Source organism: Glycine max, chromosome 12, assembly GCF_000004515.6.
Source record: "Glycine max cultivar Williams 82 chromosome 12, Glycine_max_v4.0, whole genome shotgun sequence".
NCBI lineage: Eukaryota > Viridiplantae > Streptophyta > Magnoliopsida > Fabales > Fabaceae > Glycine > Glycine max.
Genome location: NC_038248.2, coordinates 40343072 through 40364275, shown reverse-complemented (window position 1 = coordinate 40364275; position 21204 = coordinate 40343072). Strand labels below are relative to the sequence as shown.

Genomic DNA, 21204 nt, shown 5'->3' with positions numbered 1-21204 from the left:
AGGCAACTAGGCATGGGTGCATGGCATGGCATAGTCTATTCCTTAACGATGGCAGTTGAGTCCACACGGGCACAACTACGCCCATGGGTCCCACTTCCCAATCACTGTCCAAAAAAGAAAAACCTGTCACCGGCAATTCCAGGTTACCTATAAATTCTCCGAATCTTACCAAAAAAAACAAAAAAAAGCCGCATCTACCTTTCACTTCACTTGTGGTTTTTCACTCTCTCTGTCTCTCACCACACCACACTGAGGAGGGAGATAGTGGAAGGAACACTCAAATGACTCAACCAGCCATGGCTACCTTCTCCAAGGAACGCGAGAACTTTGTCTATGTTGCCAAGTTAGCTGAACAAGCTGAACGCTATGATGGTTCTCTCTCTCTCTCTCTCTCTCTTGATTTTCACTGTGAACTGTGAAGTGAACACTCGTTATGGTTCCTTTATTTTAGCTGTATTCCACTTTCAATCACGTTCCAGCATCTTCTTCAGCAACCCATTTTCTCTTTTTCCTTATAACAGCATATGTTCTGATAAAGTTTCAATTTTTCCATAAAAGCCCACTACTCTTTCACTTCTGCATGGAACTGCTACTTTATTTTACATGCCCAAATCACCATCTCAATTATCAGGAAAGAAAACAGTAAAATCTGGATTTGTAGTAGTGTATTGCCATTGTATGCTAAGTTTGTTAATTTTTATAATAATTACTTTAAAAGTTATACAGACATGATTTTAGTGTTGTCAAGAGTGTGAAAATTAAACTCTATTTATTTGTTATGTGTTTTGGAATTTGATTCAAGAGTGTTGAGTTGTGGAGTATCATATATAATTACTTTAAAAGTCATACATGACATGATTTCTGAGTAGATGAGGCTGTGAAAATTAAACTCTATGTTTATTTGTTATGTGTTTTGGAATTTGATTCAAGAGTGTTAAGTGGTGGAGTATAATAATAATATAATAATTACATTAAAATTCATACCTGGCATGATTTCTGAGAGGATGAGGGTGCGAAAACTAAACTCTATGTTTATTTTTTATGTGTTTTGGAATTTGATTCAAGAGTGTTGAGTGGAGTGGTGCGGTGTGCAGAAATGGTGGATGCCATGAAGAAGGTGGCGAAGCTGGACGTTGAATTGAGTGTGGAAGAGAGGAACCTGTTCTCTGTTGGGTACAAGAATGTGGTGGGGTCACGGAGAGCTTCATGGAGGATCTTGTCATCGATAGAGCAGAAAGAGGAGTCAAAAGGGAATGAGTTGCATGTTAAGCGTATCAGGGATTACAGGAACAAGGTGGAGTTGGAGCTGTCCAACATTTGCAGTGACATTATGATAGTTTTAGATGAGCATCTTATTCCATCCACTAATATTGCGGAGTCCACGGTGTTTTATTATAAGATGTATGCTTTGTTGTTTTCTTCTTTGTGGGGGTTTGAAGTGTTTTTGTGTGTGATGTGCATGCTTTTTTGGCTTTTTAAGCCTTTTTTTTTTTTTTGAGTTTTGACTTGGATGCAGGAAAGGAGACTATTACCGGTATTTGGCAGAATTCAAGGCTGGTAATGAAAAGAAAGAGGTGGCAGATCAGTCACTTAAAGCATATGAGGTATTTGCTGGAGGTAACAAGGATTACCTCTGTATAATTAAGTTTGTCTTATATTATGTATATGCCAGACTTTCTGCTTTCAATGTTAGCAGAAAGTGTAGATAATATTTATTAGTTGAAGGACAGCACCTGCTAATAATAATAATAATTTAACAGGATAATTGTCATCCTTCAATAACTATGTGTTGGTAGGTTAGGTAGAGAAGCTTTCACTTTTCATCCAAATTCTGGCCCATTTTGGATGCTGCTACATAGGAATAACATTTTCACTGTGACTTTCATTAGGGCCTTAGAAGTTTATCTAAACATTGTATTTTTTTTATAGGATTAGGTCTTATGTTAATAAACTGTCTTGTGAGTTAGTCCTTTTCTGTACATTACTGCATTAGAAGTTATGTTGAACCTTTTATTAGTGTATGATTCTTGCCTCCGTAGGGGAACTTAATCAGGTTTTATACTATTTTTTTGGCCAGTGATTTATATCTATTTTATATGTTCAACAGAACACAAATTGGATGAATTCCAAGGCTTCTGTGAGAATGTGAAATTTTCAATTTTCTTTATGCTTTATGAGGACACTGTAACTGCACAAATACTTCTATGCTCCATGAAGTGCAATATTCTTCATTAGATGCTTACGTTCTGTAATATGAAAACTTAGATGGTCAGCTGACATCTAGTGTCTTGGAATAGGAATAAGCATAAGCATAATGCACAAAGTGTTGGAATACAAGTGTGAGGTGAAGTCTCACATCAAGTAGAAGTGAAAAAGTTGAGCACTATATAAGTGAGAAGAAGACCCATCAGAGGATTTCTGGATGGCAGAGTAGTAATATATATAGGATAATTTGGGATATGGAGTTAGTATACATTATTATTGGTGCACTTCCAAATTCTTAGATAGTCGCATAGTTTCACGTTCACTCATATATTTAGTTTTTAGTGCACACTTAAAATATATGTTCATTATTTGGGGACTGGAAGTTAAAAGTTCTAAACTGTTATAGGGTCCATGTTGTTAAATCTGTATTAATTGGAAAATGTTGTAGCTTATTGTGTTAGGAAAAAGCTTTTCTAAGAGTGAGTATGTCTGTAATGTGCACAAGGGAGTATTCATCCTTAAATTTCTGTGACAAGGCCTTTTCCTCTGCAGTATGCTGAGTATTATGATCTCAATTTCATGGCAAATGGCAACATGATCAGAGGGATACCATTAGATGGCCCAATTCTGCATTGTTGCCTTTTGTTTTTCTGAATTTAAGGAATTGCCTTTCTTGCTTTTAAAGTACGGAGACGGCTGTTCCTTATGAGTTATGACCAATAATATGTCATTGGAGTTTGCACCATGTTTTCATGTTATGTTGCTCTCCTACTGTTTATTTTGTTATTCCTCAATATTGTGGTATTTTAAGTTATTTGTGCTATAGAGAAAACCTCAAATTTCCAGCTTAGATTAAAACTGTTATGATTATTTACAGACAGCTTCTACCACTGCTGAGAGTGAACTACAACCTACACATCCTATTCGTTTGGGTCTGGCTCTAAATTTCTCTGTGTTTTATTATGAGATAATGAATTCACCTGAAAGGTATGTGGAAATATTTGTGCTAATGAGAGAAAGGGTTGGGATAGATCCTTACTTCGTGTAACTTATTTTCAGGGCCTGCCATCTTGCAAAGCAAGCCTTTGATGATGCTGTCTCAGACCTGGATACCCTGAATGAGGATTCTTACAAGGACAGTACCTTGATTATGCAGCTGTTGAGGGATAACCTTACTTTATGGACTTCTGATATCCCCGAAGAGGGTGGTAAGATATAGAGATCACATAATACAATTTCTATTTAAGATTCATAGAATCTTTAGATTCCAATAATAGCTGATGTATCTGACTTGTATGCCTATTCCTCTTCACATCTGGAAATCTTTCCTTCAGTTTTCATCATCTCTTTTCCCAAGATTCAGTTTGATCCTCATGTGTATATGATATTTGTTGGAGCAAAATAGAGTGAAGCTGCCCAAACCAAATATCTTAGTTTTTAGTTGAGGTTCCAATTGGATCCACTTCTCTAAAGTGAACAACTCATCTTAGAGGGTAAAGTAATCTCAGTTGTTGATTAAAAAAATCAATGGTTGATATTACATGCACATTCATAATAAATCGTGAATGTGTTTGGAATATCAACTGTTGATTTTCTTATCAACAACTGGGTTACTTACTTTATCTTTGCTTACTTTCAAGAAGCTAAATCCAGTTCCAATGTTAACTCTTTGTTGGGGATTGTAGCTCAAACTTTTATGAGTTTGGTTTTAGTTAACACACAGATCACACATATATATGTCCATACTCTTTGGTTTAACTGATTAAGGATCTAATTTTCCATTTCAGAGGACCAAAAAATGGAAAGCACAACCAGGGGAGAAGATGAGTTAGGCCGCTAGCCCATCGTTTTGTCGTATATCTAAGATTTGATGCATTAATTTTTCTCACAAGTATATTTGCCCCATTGTGGTGAAACCTCTATTTGAATGGTGCACTGCACCTCGTCAACTTCGACTCATTGTTATTTTTGAGTGATGGCCTATTTGAATCATCTTCATTTTTATGTTATTGTTGAGTAGTTTTATTCATGTGTTTGTGACAAAAACAACATTGGCTTGCAATGCATAATTTCACTGTTTGTATCCTGTTATGGTTAAGATCAGTTTGTGGGTTAGCATTTCAAGAACTGATCATATATGAGCCAACTCTAATATTGCAATATTTAGACTTTTGTTAAGTCTCATTTTGTTAAGACAGTAAAATTAGGTTAATCCTCTACTACTATAGTCTACTACTAATAATAAAAAGAATAATATAAGAAATTTTAAGTATAAAATCATTTTAAAAAATCATTTTTTACTTTCATTTTCCTGGAATTTATCTATACAATTTATTAAGCAAAAGCCATTATAAGGAAAGTCTATGACATGTGTCGATTTCTCATTAAAAATATATCCCTTCTACAATTTAATAAAAATTATCAATTTCGAAGTATATTTAATATACGCGCCTTGGAAATTTATCTGATTATTATTATTATTTTGCTATTGTGCTTATCTCTTTTTTTATTAACTTTTCACATATTCATTTATTATTTTGAATTTCAATGTGATATTTAGTTTATTTATTCTTTTGTAGATAGTGCCTACTAAGTGTTGATCACTAATGGTCCCCACTCATCCATATTCTCAATTACAAAAACTATTGTAAAATTTTGTTTCCCTAATTCTATAACCACATGTTCTTCCTTCCCTAAGACATTTGATCAATGATCATGCTATTTATCTTCAAAATGGTCTATTATTGCAGTAAAAATTACGACTTTAAGCTAGTTTATAAGGAACTAGTTCTCATTGTAAAAGTACACCATCAGAATGGTCCATTATAATATTCCACCAGAAAGGCTCACCCTGTAAATCACCTTAGAAGATATACCTGATGCTGTATGAAAATTCCCAGTTTCCGTGTTACATTGCTGGTTTCCCCATACCTTCCTTTTTCTCTGAATTTTCCTAAAGGGTGGGGGATTTGCATAATTGGCACGCGACCCATTCAAGAAGATCTTCATCTCTCGTTGTCCACACAATTTGTCTGACCAACCTTTGAACTGGAATGAACAAATTATCATACGTAAATTTATTTTGGCTAAACTAGACCAAATATATTAAGTATATACACACATTCTTAATTTTCAAAGCACAAAAAAATTGCTAATGAGACAATTGAAGCTGTGGTTTACCCTTCACCTGGAAACTTATATGCGTGGTAAACACGTCAAGGTCCACCTTCAACAACCCAGAAGAGTCAAGAGTAAATTGGTCCTGTTCAGTACTACATAAAGTGAACATTAATTCCCATCCTTAGATAAGCATCTTAAGATCATCTCATACAAGGGTCCAAACAAAAGTGAGTTTTAGTGCCATTTTAGATTCATGTTGGATCATCTTTGATCACGTTGAAATACCAGTTAACATGATTTTAAGTAAATATTCACAAGTTTAATTTCACTTAGAGGAATTGATTCTGGTCCGAAATTGATCTTGAGTTGAAGCATTGAAGAATTTGCCTATCCTTTGTGTCATTCCGTTTTCCATTGACCAAAACCATGTCAAATAGCAAGTCACTTTTATCTGCTGTGGCCTCTCTTGCAGCCTCAGCTATGCTGATCCGAAGCATTACCAATGAATTCATTGAAGAATTTCAAGGGATGTCCAAAAACCAAGTGTTTGAAGCTGCAGAGGCGTATTTGGGCACCAAAGCCACTCTCTCATCTCAAAGAGTTAAAACAAGCAAATTTGAGAATGACCAAAGGCTATCATTGAGGCAGGGATGGAACCAGGAATATTTTTTAGGGGGGCCAATATTTAACTCATAAAAAAAGTTAATAATGACTAGTTTTTATTATTAATAATTTTCCAAAATCAGTTCAATAAAAAATAAATATCATATATCTTATGAAAGTAAATATAATAATACATCAGAATAATTGACTTCTTTTTTCTTAAATTGTTCTTCATCAAGTTTATAAGCCTGTGATGAAATATTTAAAGTGTGTGGCATAAGAATAAGATGAAATAGATCGAAATCAATCCTTTTTTTTCTAAAGAATAAAGACATATTTTTGTTCTTTCTATTAATATAAGAAAAATAATGTAATACATATTTAAAAGAAGAAAAAGACTCATTACAAATACCAACTAGAAAAAAAAAGCATGTTAATTAACTTGATTTGTTTTTGGCCTCCTAATGTCTTTGAAGATAGAAAAAAAAAAACCAATATTCATGACTTGAGATTGAAGGAAAAAAAAAAAAAGAATACCATATATGATACACTAAGATGGCTTCCTATTTATGTGAAAACATTTTTAGTAGATGAAATTTGTTATACATTTTATGCATTTTGAGTTTTGATTAAATATGAAATATATAAAAATATAAATACTATGGACAACTTTTCTATACATATACAACTAAAATCTAGAAGAGAATTGCAATTAATAAAACGGGGCTGAGGGTGCTAGATAAAAAATTTAGAAGAAAGTATATTATATTAATATGTTAGTAACAGGGGGCGGGGGTAGATAAAACTTTAGAAGAAATAAAATATACTAAATTAATATATTAGTGTATATGCTCATGACATTTCATGAATCTAGGGGGGTGACTGTCCCTGTTTAAATATGAGTAGTTTCGTCCCTGCATTAAGGTATAAAAGACTTATGACATGATAACAAATATTCTTAGAATTTCTATTTAGGTTCAATTCAACCCAAAGAGATAGTTTAGGTTGTCGCTGATTATATACATTATTTTTTATTATATTGTGAGATTTCCAACAAATCTGAGTATAGATAGTAATATAACATGATAACAAATATGAACATTAATGTGTGCGTCTATCTCTATCCATGTTAACAATATCCACATGCTTGCAACTCCATATTATTTTATTTATGTCAAATTTACATTAAAAATAAGCAAGGTAATTAGTTGCCATGACTTTGTGAAAAATGACATTATTTATCATTTTTCAGCAGGTGACACTTTCAGGACTTTTGAATGTCATAGATGGTCTTTGGTCATGCTGTGGTGAGGAACGCATTATTATGTTCAACCACCCATCACAAAGAAAGGTTGGATCCTGGTCGAATGGACATGCACATTCACTTGTCATATTGCAATTTTTCTGCTTTTGAGCAATTGGCCTTCAATTACCTTGGCATTTCTCAGCACAAACTCTTTGAACAGATTGAAGGTCTTCTGAGAGAAGTCAAAGTGATTGGAGAAGGCATACAAGACATTAATTTCTCCACAGCAAGAAAATGTGCCGTAAATTGATTGGAGTTACAGGAATATATTCATGAATTAGGTAGAGATAATTTATGATATGATAAAGTGTTGAAATGATTGAACATCACTAACCTATCATAGTGCATTTGTTTTAGGAAAATTTATGATTTGACCCTATGGTGCCCGCAAAATGAAATGACCTACGGCTCAGCTATTAACGAGGAATTAATCTTCTGGAGAACCCAATTTCAATTAAATTGGACGCTTATCTAGAAATAATATTGGACAACTTTGTTAACTCTGATGTTGAAAGCTTTCATACATAGCTTGAAGGATATCTAAGATAAGCGCAAATCTATATGCATGTGTTTTGTAGACGTTTAGAGTCCAAAAACACATAAAATATGCACAACTAACAAACGTTAATGCTTAACAAATTTAATCCTCTTTATTATCATCAAAATATTCTTAGAAGTCAAATGCTTCACATGTCTTTGATTCCAACACACATCGATCTCTCTCAAGCATACGGCCAAGGGGAAAAATAATTGAGAATCAATGGAAATTGAAAGTAATAGAAAATAAGGATCTAATAGATACTCAATGAGAGAAGTGAGGAAATCCCATTCATTTGTAGAACTTGGTTTTTATATATTTTTAATGAAAAATAAAGAATTAACAAAAATGTAAAAAGGGAGATACTTAATTTTAAAGTGAAATAGTATGAAAATATGAAGTTAATAATAATATATTACTAAGCATGTGGATCAGTTAATTAAGTTCTAAGCATGCAACTACTTAAATTCAAAAGAAAAAGATTTATTATCCAAAGTAGTTCTCATCAGCTCGTATAAGATTGTTTTTGTGAAAAATGCATGTAGTTTAAAAAATAATTTATAATAATATTTTTCTATTTTTAATATAATTAAATGATACTCCAAAATATTTTAATCAAAGCCCTTGCTTTGGTTTTCTGTTCATAAAGCCGACCTTTGCACTGAGGGAACTAATAAATCTGGAATTTCCCGAAGTCAAAAAGTCATCATACGCGGTAGGCAAGGAAAAAGGAACGAGGTTTCCTAAAAATGTCTTGGTAAGATGTCACCAACCCAACAAAGGTGAATATAGGTCATGCTCTATTGCTATAAAGTGTAATTATAAATACTAAGCTAATCTAAGTAGATATAAGATACTCATTATTCTCAGGCACCCTCCAATCAAGATACACTTGTGAAACAATTTGCCTATATTCTTGTGCCATCCCATCTTCCATTTAATCAAAAAAACCATGTCAAATAGCACTACACTTATATCTGCAGTGGCATCTCTTGCAGCCTCAGCTATGCTAATCCGAAGCATTACCAACGATTTCATTCCTCTTGAAATCCTAGACTTCTTTTACTCCAAAATTTATTATCTTTCTCGTCAATTTTCCTCCCAACTTACCATTATCATTGAAGAATTTCAAGGGGTGTCTAGAAATCAAGTGTATGAGGCTGCAGAAGTCTATCTAGGCACTAAAGCCACTCTCTCAGCTCTAAGAGTTAAAGCAAGCAAATCCGAGGATGACAAAAAGCTTGCATTCAGTGTAGATAGAGATGAAGACATTAGTGATGATTATGAAGGAGTTCAGGTGAAGTGGAAACTTAGCTGTGAGATTCTTGAGCCTTATGGCAGTAGACATTCTAATGATAGGAATGCCAATTTTAAGTCAGAAGTGAGATCCTATGAGCTAAGCTTTCACAAGAAACACAAGGAGAAGATATTCAATTCATATTTGCCATATGTGTTGGAGAGAGCCAAGGATATCAAGCAGGAGAACATGGAAGTGAAGCTCCACACAATTGAATATGATTGCTATTGGAATGGAAATAGTGTCAAATTTAGCCACCCCATGACTTTCAAAACTCTGGCAATTGATGCAGAGCTCAAGAGGGAAGTGGTGAGTGATTTGGACAAGTTTGTGAAAGGGAAAGAGTTCTATAAAAGAACTGGGAAAGCTTGGAAACGTGGTTACCTCTTGTATGGCCCTCCAGGCACTGGCAAGTCTAGTCTTATTGCAGCCATGGCCAATTATCTCAACTATGATATCTATGATTTGGATCTCACCATTGTCACTAATAACAATGACTTAAAGAATTTGCTCCTAGGCATGTCCAACCGTTCCATACTTGTGTTTGAGGACATTGACTGCTCCATAAAGCTGCAGAACCGAGAAGAAGAAGAAGAAGAAGAACAAAAGAAAGGAGATAATAATAAAGAGAGTAAGGTATGTATTATTTCTATTTAAATATATCATCCATCTTAGAAGTTCAGTCTCAATTTTCATGCCAAACAGACAAGGGATACACTAAAGTAGAAAATATTTAGCAGATCTGACATATTTCAATGTATGCATCTTATCCATGTTTGTCCATATTAACAATGACTCTAAGGTTGTCACTTGGTATTCGACGTATGCCTGTCAAAACAGGCGATGCCTACTAGAACAGACAATTCACAGAGTTGGGCTGTAGATTCAAATACCATGTTAGATTTCGTCTTAAATCAATTGATATTAAGTAAGATATCCAGCAGATATAGAAGTTGCATGTCAAGAACTGTGGCAAGCACGACTTTCAACAAAACTAATTTTTTTTCTTTTTACATATTTCTTGTGTTTGTTTTATAATTTTTCAACAGGTGACACTTTCAGGGCTCTTGAATGTAATAGATGGCCTTTGGTCATGCTGTGGAGAGGAACGGATTATTATTTTCACAACCAATCACAAAGAAAGGCTGGATCCTGCTCTGCTGAGGCCAGGGAGGATGGACATGCACATCCACTTGTCATACTGCACCTTTTCTGCTTTCAAACAATTGGTCCTCAACTACCTTGGCATTTCACAACACAAACTCTTTGAACAAATTGAGGGGCTTCTAGGAGAAGTGAATGTGACACCTGCAGAAGTTGCGGGAGAGCTAACAAAGAGCTCTGATACTAGAGATCCCCTCCAAGACCTCGTCAATTTCCTCCACAGCAAGAAAATGGTGGAGAGCGACACTATAATTGACCAATGTTAGAATTGAGACTTTTCTTGTTATTTTGGTATTAAAATATGTTGTTGTTATGTTTCTGATATAAGTTAGTATTAGTCAACATGTAGTAGGTGAAATTGAATGAAAGACCTTGTTTTAAGGGAGTGATTAAGCTAAGTCAGTATGGGGTGTGTTGTGTTGCTTGTAACTTAGTATTTTCACCAACTACTAGTCACTTATGTATGCTGGAAAAACCAGAACAAAAATACAATTCTATCTTCCACCATTTTCTGTTGGTGGTGATCTTTCTCTTATTCTTTCTTCTCCCACTTCACTCATTCAGAGAGAGAAAGATAATCTGAAAAACACTTTAAGTGTGTGAGAGAAAACCAGCAAGAAAACCTCTCTCAAAAAACCTTCAACCAATGGCTTCCAGCAATGGTTCCCTACCTCCACCTCCAGTGTTTGCAGGATAACATTATGATTTGTGGGCTGCCAAGATGAGAACTTATTTGAGAGCTCAAAGTATGTGGGAAACAGTGGAATCCATCTCCTTTACCCGACAACCCAACAGTAAATCAAGTAAGATTTCACATTGAAGAAGTGGCTAAGGAGGGCAGAGCACTTGCCATCATACAAGCGGCACTACATGATGATGTTTTTATAAAGATTGTGAATCTTGAGACTGCAAAAGAGGCTGGGGACAAACTCAAGGCAGCGTTCCAAGGCAGTGAAAGAACAAAGAGGATGAAGGTGTTAAATCTAAGAAGAGAGTTTGAAGCAATTAAAATGAAAGAAGCTGAAACAGTGAAGGATTTTGCTGATAGGCTATCTAAAGTGGTTACAAATATCAGATTGTTAGGTGAAGAACTTAGTGATCAGCGGGTTGTGGAGAAAATCTTCTTGTGTCTTCCGGAGAGGTTTGAGTAAAAAATCTCCTCTCTTGAAGAAAACAAGAATTTCTCTCAAATAACAGTTGCAGAGCTTGTGAATGCTTTGCAAGCCACTGAACATAGAAGGTCCTTGCGGATGCAAGAAAATGTTGAAGGTGCTTGTGTGGCTAACACAAAAGGCAAAGCTCAGGGCAGCATCAGCTATGAGAAAAAGTCATTTGGTGGGAAGAAAGGAAGAAGGAAGAAGAAAGCAACAAAGAAGGAGGTTGGAAAGACAAGTATCCACCTTGTCCTCACTGTAAGAAGAAGAATCATACACTGTACCAGGAGTCAAATTTAGAGCTTGTAACCAGCTTGGTCATGTGGAGAAATGTGCAAAAACAAAGCAAAGCAACAAGGACAACATGCCCAAGTTATTGAACATGAAAAAAAAAAAAGAAAAAAAAAGAAAGAGCAGCAGTTATTTCTTACTTCTTGTTATTCAACAAGCAGCTGCAAAGAGGCATGGCTCGTATATAGTGGATGCACAAATCACATGACTCATAATGCAAGTATTTTCAAGGAGTTGAATCAGTCCTACTTCTCGAAAGTCACCATTGGCAATGATGTGAAAGTCTAAAGAATTGTTGCTGAGAGACTCCCTCAGGTACTAAAATATATTTCAGATGTTTTATATGTGCCTGAGATAAATCAAAGCCTTTTGAGTGTTGGACAAATGCTTGAAAAAAACTATACCTTAAATTTTGAAGACATGAGATGCACCATATTTGATCCGTTAGGGAGTGAGCTAATGTTTGTCAAAATGAGAGATAAAAGTTTTCCAATAGAGTGGAAAGAAACAGCTATGCATGTTTTTCCGGGTACTGTAAATGATTTTGTTTATATATGAGGTCAAATGATGTCAATTAACTTTCTTAATTAATGTGAAATTAGTCATTTTTGTTTATACATTAGACCAATTGTCTAGTACGGGAATATTAGATGTCTGATGACTAATTGGAGGATCATTGTCAGAAGCAGCAAACAAGTTTTTCTAGGAAAAGACAAAACAAAGGCATTGATAGAGAAGTTAAAAATGCAACGTGAGATGGTGAAATGGCTTATGCTCAACAATTGAGGAGAACCCTTTGAAGTAAACAATCTAAACCAAAGACACTTCAACTGATGAAACAAGATAATTCCCTCCATGTGAAAAAATAGGCATCTCGGTCAATAAAAGGCTCCAAAGCAAATAAAACAGCTTTCTCATATCCGAAATAAGCAATCCAGTAGCTTAGAAAGTTTTATTACTCATTTCAGGAACCCTTTATGTCTCACCTTCAATGTTCTCACAATATATTGTATTAATCTACATACTATTGTTATTTTGATATTTATAATTTGAATGATTATGCAATGAAAAAATAAGTCAAACTAGGATACAACCATGTTCAATGCAAAAGCACAAAACTTGACATTCATACAATGCAGATAACCTGAACTTGAATAACATTGGGTATCACAAACATGAAACATCGTGAACTCATGAGTTACAATTCAAGAAATGACACTTATGAGCCGATCAACATACCATAAATTCTTAGACCTCTAACCATAAAATGAGTGAGAAATGCCAAGAACATGGTTGAAATTTATTGGACAAAATTTTTGTAAATCTCACATTATATTTAATGATTTTTTTTCTTTTGATTTAGTAACTTTTAATAAATTTAATTTTAACCAATTCAAATAGTGTGTTATTAAAGTATGTACTTTTAATTATAGATTTAACTAAATTATAGAAAATCAAATTCGATTCAAATGTTTACTTTAACATTTTACATTATATTTAAAATTTTGATATTTTAAAAGTTTGTAGACAAAAATTTATTTATTTACTATTTTTACGCATTAATACATCCTAAATTGATTAATATGAAACAATATAAGAAAACACAAATAAAATAAAGCACACAATTTTTTAATAAATCATTTAATATTTTTTATTATCTTTTTACTTAACTAAATTATTGGTTGTTTTTCTTTTATGTGACCAAATTTAAATTTAAATTTTCCTTTTATACATTAATATCAATATAAAATATGTATATTTATTAATATAAAATATAATTTATTCTTATTATAAGTTTAATATAAATGTGCTTTTTTATTGCTTATCATAAAGTGACTTAACTAATTTATTGAATGTGTTATTTTATCCAACATTGAAAGTATGTATGAATAAAATTAATATCTAAAATCAATTTTTAAGGTAATTCATTGTTCCTTTTTTTCAGTTATGTAAATTATTATTGATTTTTGTTTGTCTATATAAATTTAAGTTTCTTTTATACGATGACATTTTCCTGTAAATTTACTAATATAAAATTAATGAAGAATGGCATTTTTCTTTGGCAAAATCAAGTAGACAAATTTACGTTTAACTAACAGAATTGAATAACTTAATTGAAACCACGTTAAAATCTTAATTATTTGGATTAAATTAATATTTAATTTACTATTATAATAATAAAATATATATTGTTCTTGCTTACTATCTACTTTTCACATAATTAATTAATTCAATATTTTGTTATCTAACATAGTATAGACTATGAGTAAAAACAATGTCTGACATCCTTTTTAGGAAAATCATATTCATTTCTTATTTATTACCATTTTACTTATGTAAATCATATATGACCTTCTGTAGGATTGGAGGGGTAGGACAAGTTGTCTCTTGACCGATTGTCGAATCGCCGGCAATATAATAAGATTACCTTAAAAACAAAAAAATAATAATTTATTTTGTTTCACCCTTTTTCGCGGCAATATAAATATATAGAAATTCTTGTTGGTATGATTTGTGGTTGTATCACAAGTTATGTGATATTTAGTCTTAATTTTATTTTTTTTCAGCAAGCAAAAATTATATAAACAACGGCGAGAGATAATGGATTTTCATTGAGCTTTCTTTCTTTTTGTGTTAGTGAGAGAAAGTTCTCTCTCTTTGACTCACAACCCTATTGCGTGCTTTGCAATCGACCCCGCTTATGGCCAACAGTAACCTCCCTCGAAGAATCATCAAGGTTCGTATCCATTTCCTCGTTAAGATCCCAATTTCAATTTCATTGATCGATGCCAAAAACCAAAGGAACTCGAAATCCGCTCGTGCTGCCTTGCTTTGTTGATTTTTTTAGTATCGCGTGACCCAAGAGCTTGACTGAACAAATTACTGCTATTTCCGTTTAAGGTCGATTCCAAAACGGTTTCTTTTTCACTTTACATTCTTTAATTTCAGTGATGCTGAATCGGGGGTTTCGAATCCCTCTATTTTTTGGTTTTGATCTTTCTTGGCGTCGAATTGTAGTTCTGGAATTTCCTTCGTTCTGTGTTTGAATTTGATAGTTATGAATATTTTGGTGACTCTGCTATGTTTGATCTTAACAGGAAACGCAGCGTTTGCTCAGTGAGCCAGGTAAGTTGAAATTTCCAACAATTGTTTAGTGCTTTAGAAGCTCAAGCTAAGTTAAATGGGTAGTGTTTTTCGTGCCTCCTTTTTTTTTTGTTAAATTTGTAAGATACCTTGAGTGTTGCCTTGGGGATTTATTCGGGAATTCCATCCTCGTTGTGTTTTGTTGTACTGAGTTAATTGTTTGTGTCTTGTGTGATGATCTGATGACGCAGCGCCTGGAATTAGTGCGTCCCCTTCGGAGGACAATATGCGGTATTTCAATGTGATGATCCTTGGCCCGACTCAGTCGCCATATGAAGGTAGTAACAAACTTAACTGTTTGGTTTTGTATCTTGAAATGCTTGATGATTTGTTGCATCCACGAGAAATGAGGAATTAATTTTGACGTTTTCTCCAAACAATTATGCGTTACAATTGGACAATTGAATGTATTTTGCGAACCTTTCTGAAAGGATAACTGTCATTATTTTACCACGAAAATCCCATATTTACCTGTCGTGATATACTAGCAATCTTACACTACATACATATGGCTTGGCTATATAAAAAGTTGGCCTATTAGTTACTTCTTTGCAGAAGTCTTTCATGACTTCTCGTGTCAGCTGGGTGATATTTGAAACTCCTGTTTGTAGTCCTGGCCCTCCTTACTTGTGGGTGTGATGATATCCTATGGGCTAGTTTGATGATACTATTTTTATTGCTCCTATATCAGAATCAAGTGTCTCATGTCTTTGCTAATATGTGACTTTCTTATTTGTATTACTAGGGGGAGTTTTCAAGTTGGAATTATTTTTGCCAGAAGAATATCCAATGGCTGCTCCAAAGGTACTTTAATGATGATAATACACCTATAACTGAAACTGATTGATTTCGTCTGTGCATTTTTTTAAGAAAATAATTCTCCAATTATTCCTAATTCAATCATGCATTGCTTCTTTCAGGTTAGGTTTCTGACAAAAATATATCATCCGAACATTGATAAGGTACACTTTGCTCCCCTTATATTTTCATTTTTTCTTCTATAATGATTTATCTTACATGAAGTTTATTGCAGCTTGGCAGGATATGTCTTGACATTCTGAAAGATAAGTGGAGTCCTGCCCTTGGGATTCGCACTGTACTTTTGAGGTATATTTGTCTTTCATCTTTTACTCTAGTGGATGTATATTTAAAGAGACCTATTCATTTCCTAAAGAAATGTAGTAAACATCAATCAGCTTTCCAGTATCAACCCGTGCATGGCTTCTATAAGATGTAATAGTTTTTAAATTTAATTTTTATGCATCTTAATCACTTTGCTGGAATATTTTGTTAGCAAGGTTGGAGAAAAGGATGTTGTTCAAGTGGTCACAAATAGTGAAAGTAATTATGTTTTACCGAGAATAAACATGAAAATTATTTGTGGACGCTGACTCAGTCTGTATATGCTAGTCTATCTGGATCTTAATTTTGATTACTAGAGTTACCTGCCCCCTGGTGTGGCCACAACGCTGTATTGTAAATCAGTGAAAAATATTAACCTGCTCTTGACTGTGAAGATTATTGTTATAATGGGATTTTTTTGTGGATCCTTTTCCAGTATTCAAGCTCTTCTAAGTGCACCTAACCCAGATGATCCACTTTCTGAGAACATTGCCAAGCATTGGAAATCTAATGAGGCCGAGGCTGTTGAAACAGGTATGTCTTTTTTGCTTGTATGATAATATAAAATGTTAGTTGTTATTTATTAATGATGGCATCAAACATGTCATATGCACACTCTTGTGAAAATGGTGTTGAAATCCTGCAGCCAAGGAATGGACCCGGTTATATGCTAGTGGCGCTTGATGCTTTGGGGGAAACTTTTGGCTTCAAATATCTATAGTGGACGTGTATGCTGTATAACTGTCAAATTGAAATGGAAATTTGGAGGAATTGTCTAAACTATTTTGGAGTAAATATTCCCCGTAGCTTCCGGGTACCTGTTAATTACTTTCTTTCTCCTGGAAGCCTGATCTTGGAACTTGTATGAAAAACATGTGATCTTTTCTGTGACAAATTTAAACATGCTTCATCTCCCAACTCCTGAGTAATTTGGGATCCTCAAACTTAATAGTAAAAAATTTCGAATAAGCTTCTGTTGGTTTGTGTCCTTTTCCATGAATCCATAGATATGTTTGGTTGTGTAAAATCAAGAGCATAATGCAGGCATTTGTCCAACCAGGAATAGATCTTCTCATGAAAATAGAAAATACATTAGTTTTAGGTTTAATTAGTGTTAGGTATGTCGGGGTCTCTCTTTGTCACTGCAAAGTTTTGATATATCCTAGGGTTTGGTAAATAAAGGTTAGGGTTGGTAGACTTGAGCATATGGACCCAAATGTCTTTTTATGTATTCACCTTTTTTATTTATATATGTTTGGACTCTATTTTGAGTCTGGCGTAGCATCTCCTTTTTTAATTATGTGACATAAGAAACTAATTAATAATAGTAATAAAAAAATTAATCTATAACTATTAATAAAGGAAATTATTCTCTTTTGGTGTTTATATTTCTTATTTTTAAATTACTTTTTAATAAATATAATTATTTTTATTTCTTTCATGAACTTTTAAGATATAATTACTGTCATTTCATCTAAAAAAATTATTATTATTTTATTTAATTACTTTTTTTATAAAAAAAAAACTAAAGATAGAGGCAGGAAGGATCTCTTTTTCAACTAGTAAAATATAAAGTAAATACTAGTAATAAAAATGTTGTAGATTTAGCACCTAAACAAATACAAATCTTTTTGGATTAGGGGCCTGATTATAAATATACAGAAAAAAAAAATTAGGATCTTTCCTCCATAAAACCTTATTCTAAGTGATACAACTTTCACTTAGGAAGTTTTCAGAAATTTATTTGGTCCCTTGCAGTAATTATTCTTTCATCAAAATATTTTTAAATGCCTTATAATTTTTAGTCAACGTGACAAATTTAACTAGATGAAATTGCTTTTATCATGTGAGGATTGGAAAGATGGTTAGTCATAAAATTAATAAGATAAAATTTTCACTTATTTTAATTGTTTTAAGACTACTTTTAGAAAAATAGTATAAATTTGATTATTTTTTTTAAAGAAATTTGATGTTCAGTTTTTTTTTTTTTTAAATATGAATTGGTTAAAAGGGTTTCCAAGAAACGTAGGTAGATTCTTATTTAGTGTGGGTCTGGTTAATTAGCGGCCTTACCATTCATTGAAACTTGGTTTAGAAATAAAAAGAAGTCATAGGATTTAAAATCTCAATTAAATGAAAAATACTTTAGATGATAACATTAAAAGATAAAATTAGTTGATTTTTTTTTATTTGAGATCAAGAAAAAATAATTTTTTTCTTATATTTAAAATTGGAGTAATCTGAGTTAAAAAAAAAAAACTTATTTATGCCTTAAAAAACACTCATTTATAGTTCTGGTCCAATTATAGAAAAAAAAAGAAAAGGATTTTATAGGATCTGTTACGTATCAAATTAATATACTGATTCAAGTCTTCTAAACCCTTTGATTACCAATCGTTGGTTCAGTTACATGTTATTTTCTTCAAAATTGTATTTGAATCGTTTGCTTGTCTTTTTTGGATTAGTGTTTAACAAGCATGGTTTTACGTCTCGTACTAGTAAGGTAAGGTGCTTCCACTACGGAACTGTGGTGTAGCTTGCGCTAGCTGTATCTCTATGTATGCATCAGCAAATAATAACATTATAGAATTTTTTTTACATAGAAGACCGTGAAATAGAACTTCATGGGCAAATGTCAGCTTAAGTAATCAATCATTGTAGTAGGTTTTGGCATTAAGCAAATTCGTTCCTCTCACTTGTTCAGCCAATAGTATTATTAAAACATTAAAAAAAGGTTAAGCTAACGTTAATTCAAAGCCATTATTGATCCTCAATTATTCATTGCGTGATGAACGAGTAGTCTTAACATAGATATAATTTGATGATGATTAATTCAGATTGATCACTTTGTTACTTAGAGATAACTTAATTAGTTTAGTTAATTATTTTTATAATCAATTATATAAACTATAATAACCAATTCTTTTGTAAACCAATTCTCATTCTATGCTAATTTCAGTTTTTTTCTATTTTCTTTCTCCTTTAACCTTCCTCTCTAAGTTTTCTTGCATCCATGGCACACATGGATTATGGATTCTGATAAGTAGAGTACTACAAAGTACTCTAATTTACCTCCTAAATTACTCCTGAGAGGTAAGAAAACAGTTGTGCTGCAATTTTATTTTTATAGATGGGATTTAATTTGGAAATAATTATGTTTCATCATTTTTGCAGCGTTCGAACAAGAACAGAGGACAAGTGCATAGAATGGACGTGATGTCTCTAAGGGTTTTGGGCTCGAGCAGTCCCTCTCTTGAAAAATGAAATTTTTTATGTATATACGTATTTTTAAGTTAATTAGTATAAAATTATATAAAATTAGTTGTTTGTTATTTATTGTAATGATTAAAGTGTAAAATTATATAAAATTAATTATATGTTCGTTGTTATTATGATAACAATTAAAATTATCATTATTTAATATAAAAATTAGTTATTATTTATTAAAAATAATTAGAGTGAGTCGACAGGGACAACCCCCAACAGCAACACCCTTGTCTCCGCGTTTCCCTGTTTCAGCTTAACAACGCTCTGAATTATGTTGTCGTTTGCTACTGTAGCCTCCACGAACCCCCTTTCTCTCTTTTTCTCTATTATAAAATATAGGTTTAATAGACAAATTACTCCTTCAAAGTGTCTGACAATTTCAAATTAGTCACTAAATGTTACTAATAAACTAGAAAAGAAAAATCTTACTATAAACAATGAGTCAAATTATTCAAAGATTAATTATCGATGAATATTTTTTACAGTAACAATTAACAAAAACAATTTTTATCTCTCACATCCGTCTTTCATGTTATCATCAAAATACAATTTAGTCCATATATATATATATATAAAAGGGAATGAGTAAATTATATTTAATGATAACATACAACAACTTATCTAAATCGAAAAGTATATGCTAAAAATGGAAGCTACTTTCAAGGTCTTTTTGATTTATTTAAATCCATAAACAAACTTGAAAGCATCATATACTTTCAGAAACAAATTGACCATTTAAGCTTGTAATAATAATAATAATGTTAGGCGCTAGATATTAGGCAGACATAGGGTAGTCCTTTTCTGTTGGCTTTGTGCCTTTTATTATTTCCCATTTACAGCGCACGTGTGGCCCACGTGAATGCCGGTGGTTTTGACAGCTGGACACACCGACACACGCTTGAGGTTAAACAAGATTCCACAACATTGGCATTGGAACACTTCTCAACCACAATCACCACTTACCCTTACCCCCCTATCCAAATTGGAAAATGGTAAATTCCCTCTTTTGGAAAAATCTCGTTCTCACAAGTTTTTTTTTATATTATTTATTTGATCCCCCTCTCGAATATTACTAGTATTTTATCCTACCCTTTAACCTAAACTTTGCAATGGCCTCAATTTTATACCATTTGGCAATTGGCCAGTTCTAGATCTTGTTTGTCCCTCCACTAAACCCACATTGGAATTGGAGCCAAGGTTGGTGAAAAGCATCTACCTTTAAAACAACACAAGTTAGTAGTAATGTTGAATCTCTGATCATTGGTCACAACAAGATCTAAAAACTTGACTCGTGGCCATGGCCGGCTCTAGAGGTCCACAAAGAATGGCAATCAACAAACTAAGGCCCACTTAATTAGGATGAGTAGCCATATCACAGCTAACATACAGATCAGCAAACAGCAGCACATCAAACACCGACCATCACAACCTTTTGGACTCTTTTTAGGGTTAGGTGTGTGTGTGTGTGAGAGAGAGAGAGAGAGAGAGTGCCCTCATTTGAAAGAGAGCAACTTCTTAAATGCCCCACATGTGACCTTAACCACGAAGGGCGCACTAGAATGCTTATTTTATAATATTATTCTGTCTTTCATCCATTATCTTAGGGTAAATAAAAAAATAAACTAAGATTTGCTAGGTATATTATTAAATATGACTAAGTGGTCCACCGCCCAATCAAATTACAAAGTTCATGGATGGAGTTATGAATCGTATCAACCACCCGAGACCACACCCCTCTCTATTACATAACCAACCCCTTCATTTAAAACATATGTCCCTTGCCTTTAGATGCCAAACATAACCAAGAAAAGGCCATCAACTTAAATGCCATAACCGACTATTTTTCCAATCCCAAGACCGAGTCAGCTTTTGCAGCCTCTGCCCAATGCATAAATGACAATTCCCTTCTCAACAACACTCTATAGTTATTAATAGTACATGGTTTTAAGTCTTAAAGACAACAACATACAAAGCAAAGAGGAAAAAACCCAAG

At 33.2% G+C, this 21204-nt stretch overlaps 3 protein-coding genes, 1 long non-coding RNA gene and 1 pseudogene across 8 annotated transcripts; all 5 read left to right on the top strand.

The window, feature by feature from the left end:
- Positions 1 to 223: 223 nt before the first annotated feature.
- Positions 224 to 4303, top strand: SGF14n (14-3-3 protein SGF14n). 2 transcript variants are annotated; one of them, NM_001251663.2, is made up of 6 exons: positions 224 to 372; positions 1095 to 1401; positions 1517 to 1604; positions 3083 to 3192; positions 3265 to 3413; positions 3993 to 4303. In NM_001251663.2, exons 1-6 carry the CDS (start codon positions 282 to 284, stop codon positions 4043 to 4045), a joined length of 798 nt encoding a protein of 265 aa, NP_001238592.1. In that variant the 5' UTR covers positions 224 to 281; the 3' UTR covers positions 4046 to 4303. The 2 variants fall into 2 exon arrangements, with proteins under 2 accessions (NP_001238592.1, XP_006591917.1); XM_006591854.3 differs by having other exon boundaries at positions 234 to 372; positions 1066 to 1401.
- Positions 4304 to 8606: 4303 nt separating this feature from the next.
- Positions 8607 to 10768, top strand: LOC100778503 (AAA-ATPase At3g50940). 2 transcript variants are annotated; one of them, XM_006592869.4, is made up of 2 exons: positions 8607 to 9705; positions 10119 to 10768. In XM_006592869.4, the coding sequence occupies exons 1-2, from the start codon at positions 8725 to 8727 to the stop codon at positions 10497 to 10499; spliced, it is 1362 nt and encodes a 453-aa protein (XP_006592932.1). In that variant the 5' UTR covers positions 8607 to 8724; the 3' UTR covers positions 10500 to 10768. The 2 variants fall into 2 exon arrangements, with proteins under 2 accessions (XP_006592932.1, XP_040863580.1); XM_041007646.1 differs by having other exon boundaries at positions 10132 to 10204.
- A 151-nt stretch (positions 10769 to 10919) lies between these two features.
- Positions 10920 to 12694, top strand: LOC102664045 (uncharacterized; annotated as a pseudogene).
- Positions 12695 to 14124: 1430 nt separating this feature from the next.
- On the top strand, positions 14125 to 16882 carry LOC100306707 (uncharacterized). Of its 3 annotated transcripts, none has more exons than XM_006591762.4 (8): positions 14125 to 14415; positions 14777 to 14804; positions 15014 to 15100; positions 15568 to 15626; positions 15743 to 15784; positions 15856 to 15929; positions 16381 to 16478; positions 16591 to 16862. In XM_006591762.4, exons 1-8 carry the CDS (start codon positions 14380 to 14382, stop codon positions 16626 to 16628), a joined length of 462 nt encoding a protein of 153 aa, XP_006591825.1. In that variant the 5' UTR covers positions 14125 to 14379; the 3' UTR covers positions 16629 to 16862.
- Positions 16883 to 17356: 474 nt separating this feature from the next.
- On the top strand, positions 17357 to 19274 carry LOC121173223 (uncharacterized). The gene is made up of 2 exons (XR_005887647.1): positions 17357 to 19037; positions 19119 to 19274. It is a non-coding gene; the product is annotated as an uncharacterized lncRNA (long non-coding RNA).
- Positions 19275 to 21204: the final 1930 nt, after the last annotated feature.

Coding starts and splice junctions, on each gene's coding strand:
- LOC100778503 (XM_006592869.4), top strand. CDS start 8,725: ATGTCAAATAGCACTACACTTATATCTGCAGTGGCATCTCTTGCAGCC. Junction 9,706..10,118: donor ATAATAATAAAGAGAGTAAG/GTATGTATTATT, acceptor ATTTTTCAACAG/GTGACACTTTCAGGGCTCTT.
- SGF14n (NM_001251663.2), top strand. CDS start 282: ATGACTCAACCAGCCATGGCTACCTTCTCCAAGGAACGCGAGAACTTT. Junction 1,402..1,516: donor ACGGTGTTTTATTATAAGAT/GTATGCTTTGTT, acceptor ACTTGGATGCAG/GAAAGGAGACTATTACCGGT. Junction 3,414..3,992: donor TGATATCCCCGAAGAGGGTG/GTAAGATATAGA, acceptor TTTCCATTTCAG/AGGACCAAAAAATGGAAAGC.
- LOC100306707 (XM_006591762.4), top strand. CDS start 14,380: ATGGCCAACAGTAACCTCCCTCGAAGAATCATCAAG. Junction 14,416..14,776: donor TCCCTCGAAGAATCATCAAG/GTTCGTATCCAT, acceptor TGATCTTAACAG/GAAACGCAGCGTTTGCTCAG. Junction 15,785..15,855: donor ATCATCCGAACATTGATAAG/GTACACTTTGCT, acceptor AGTTTATTGCAG/CTTGGCAGGATATGTCTTGA.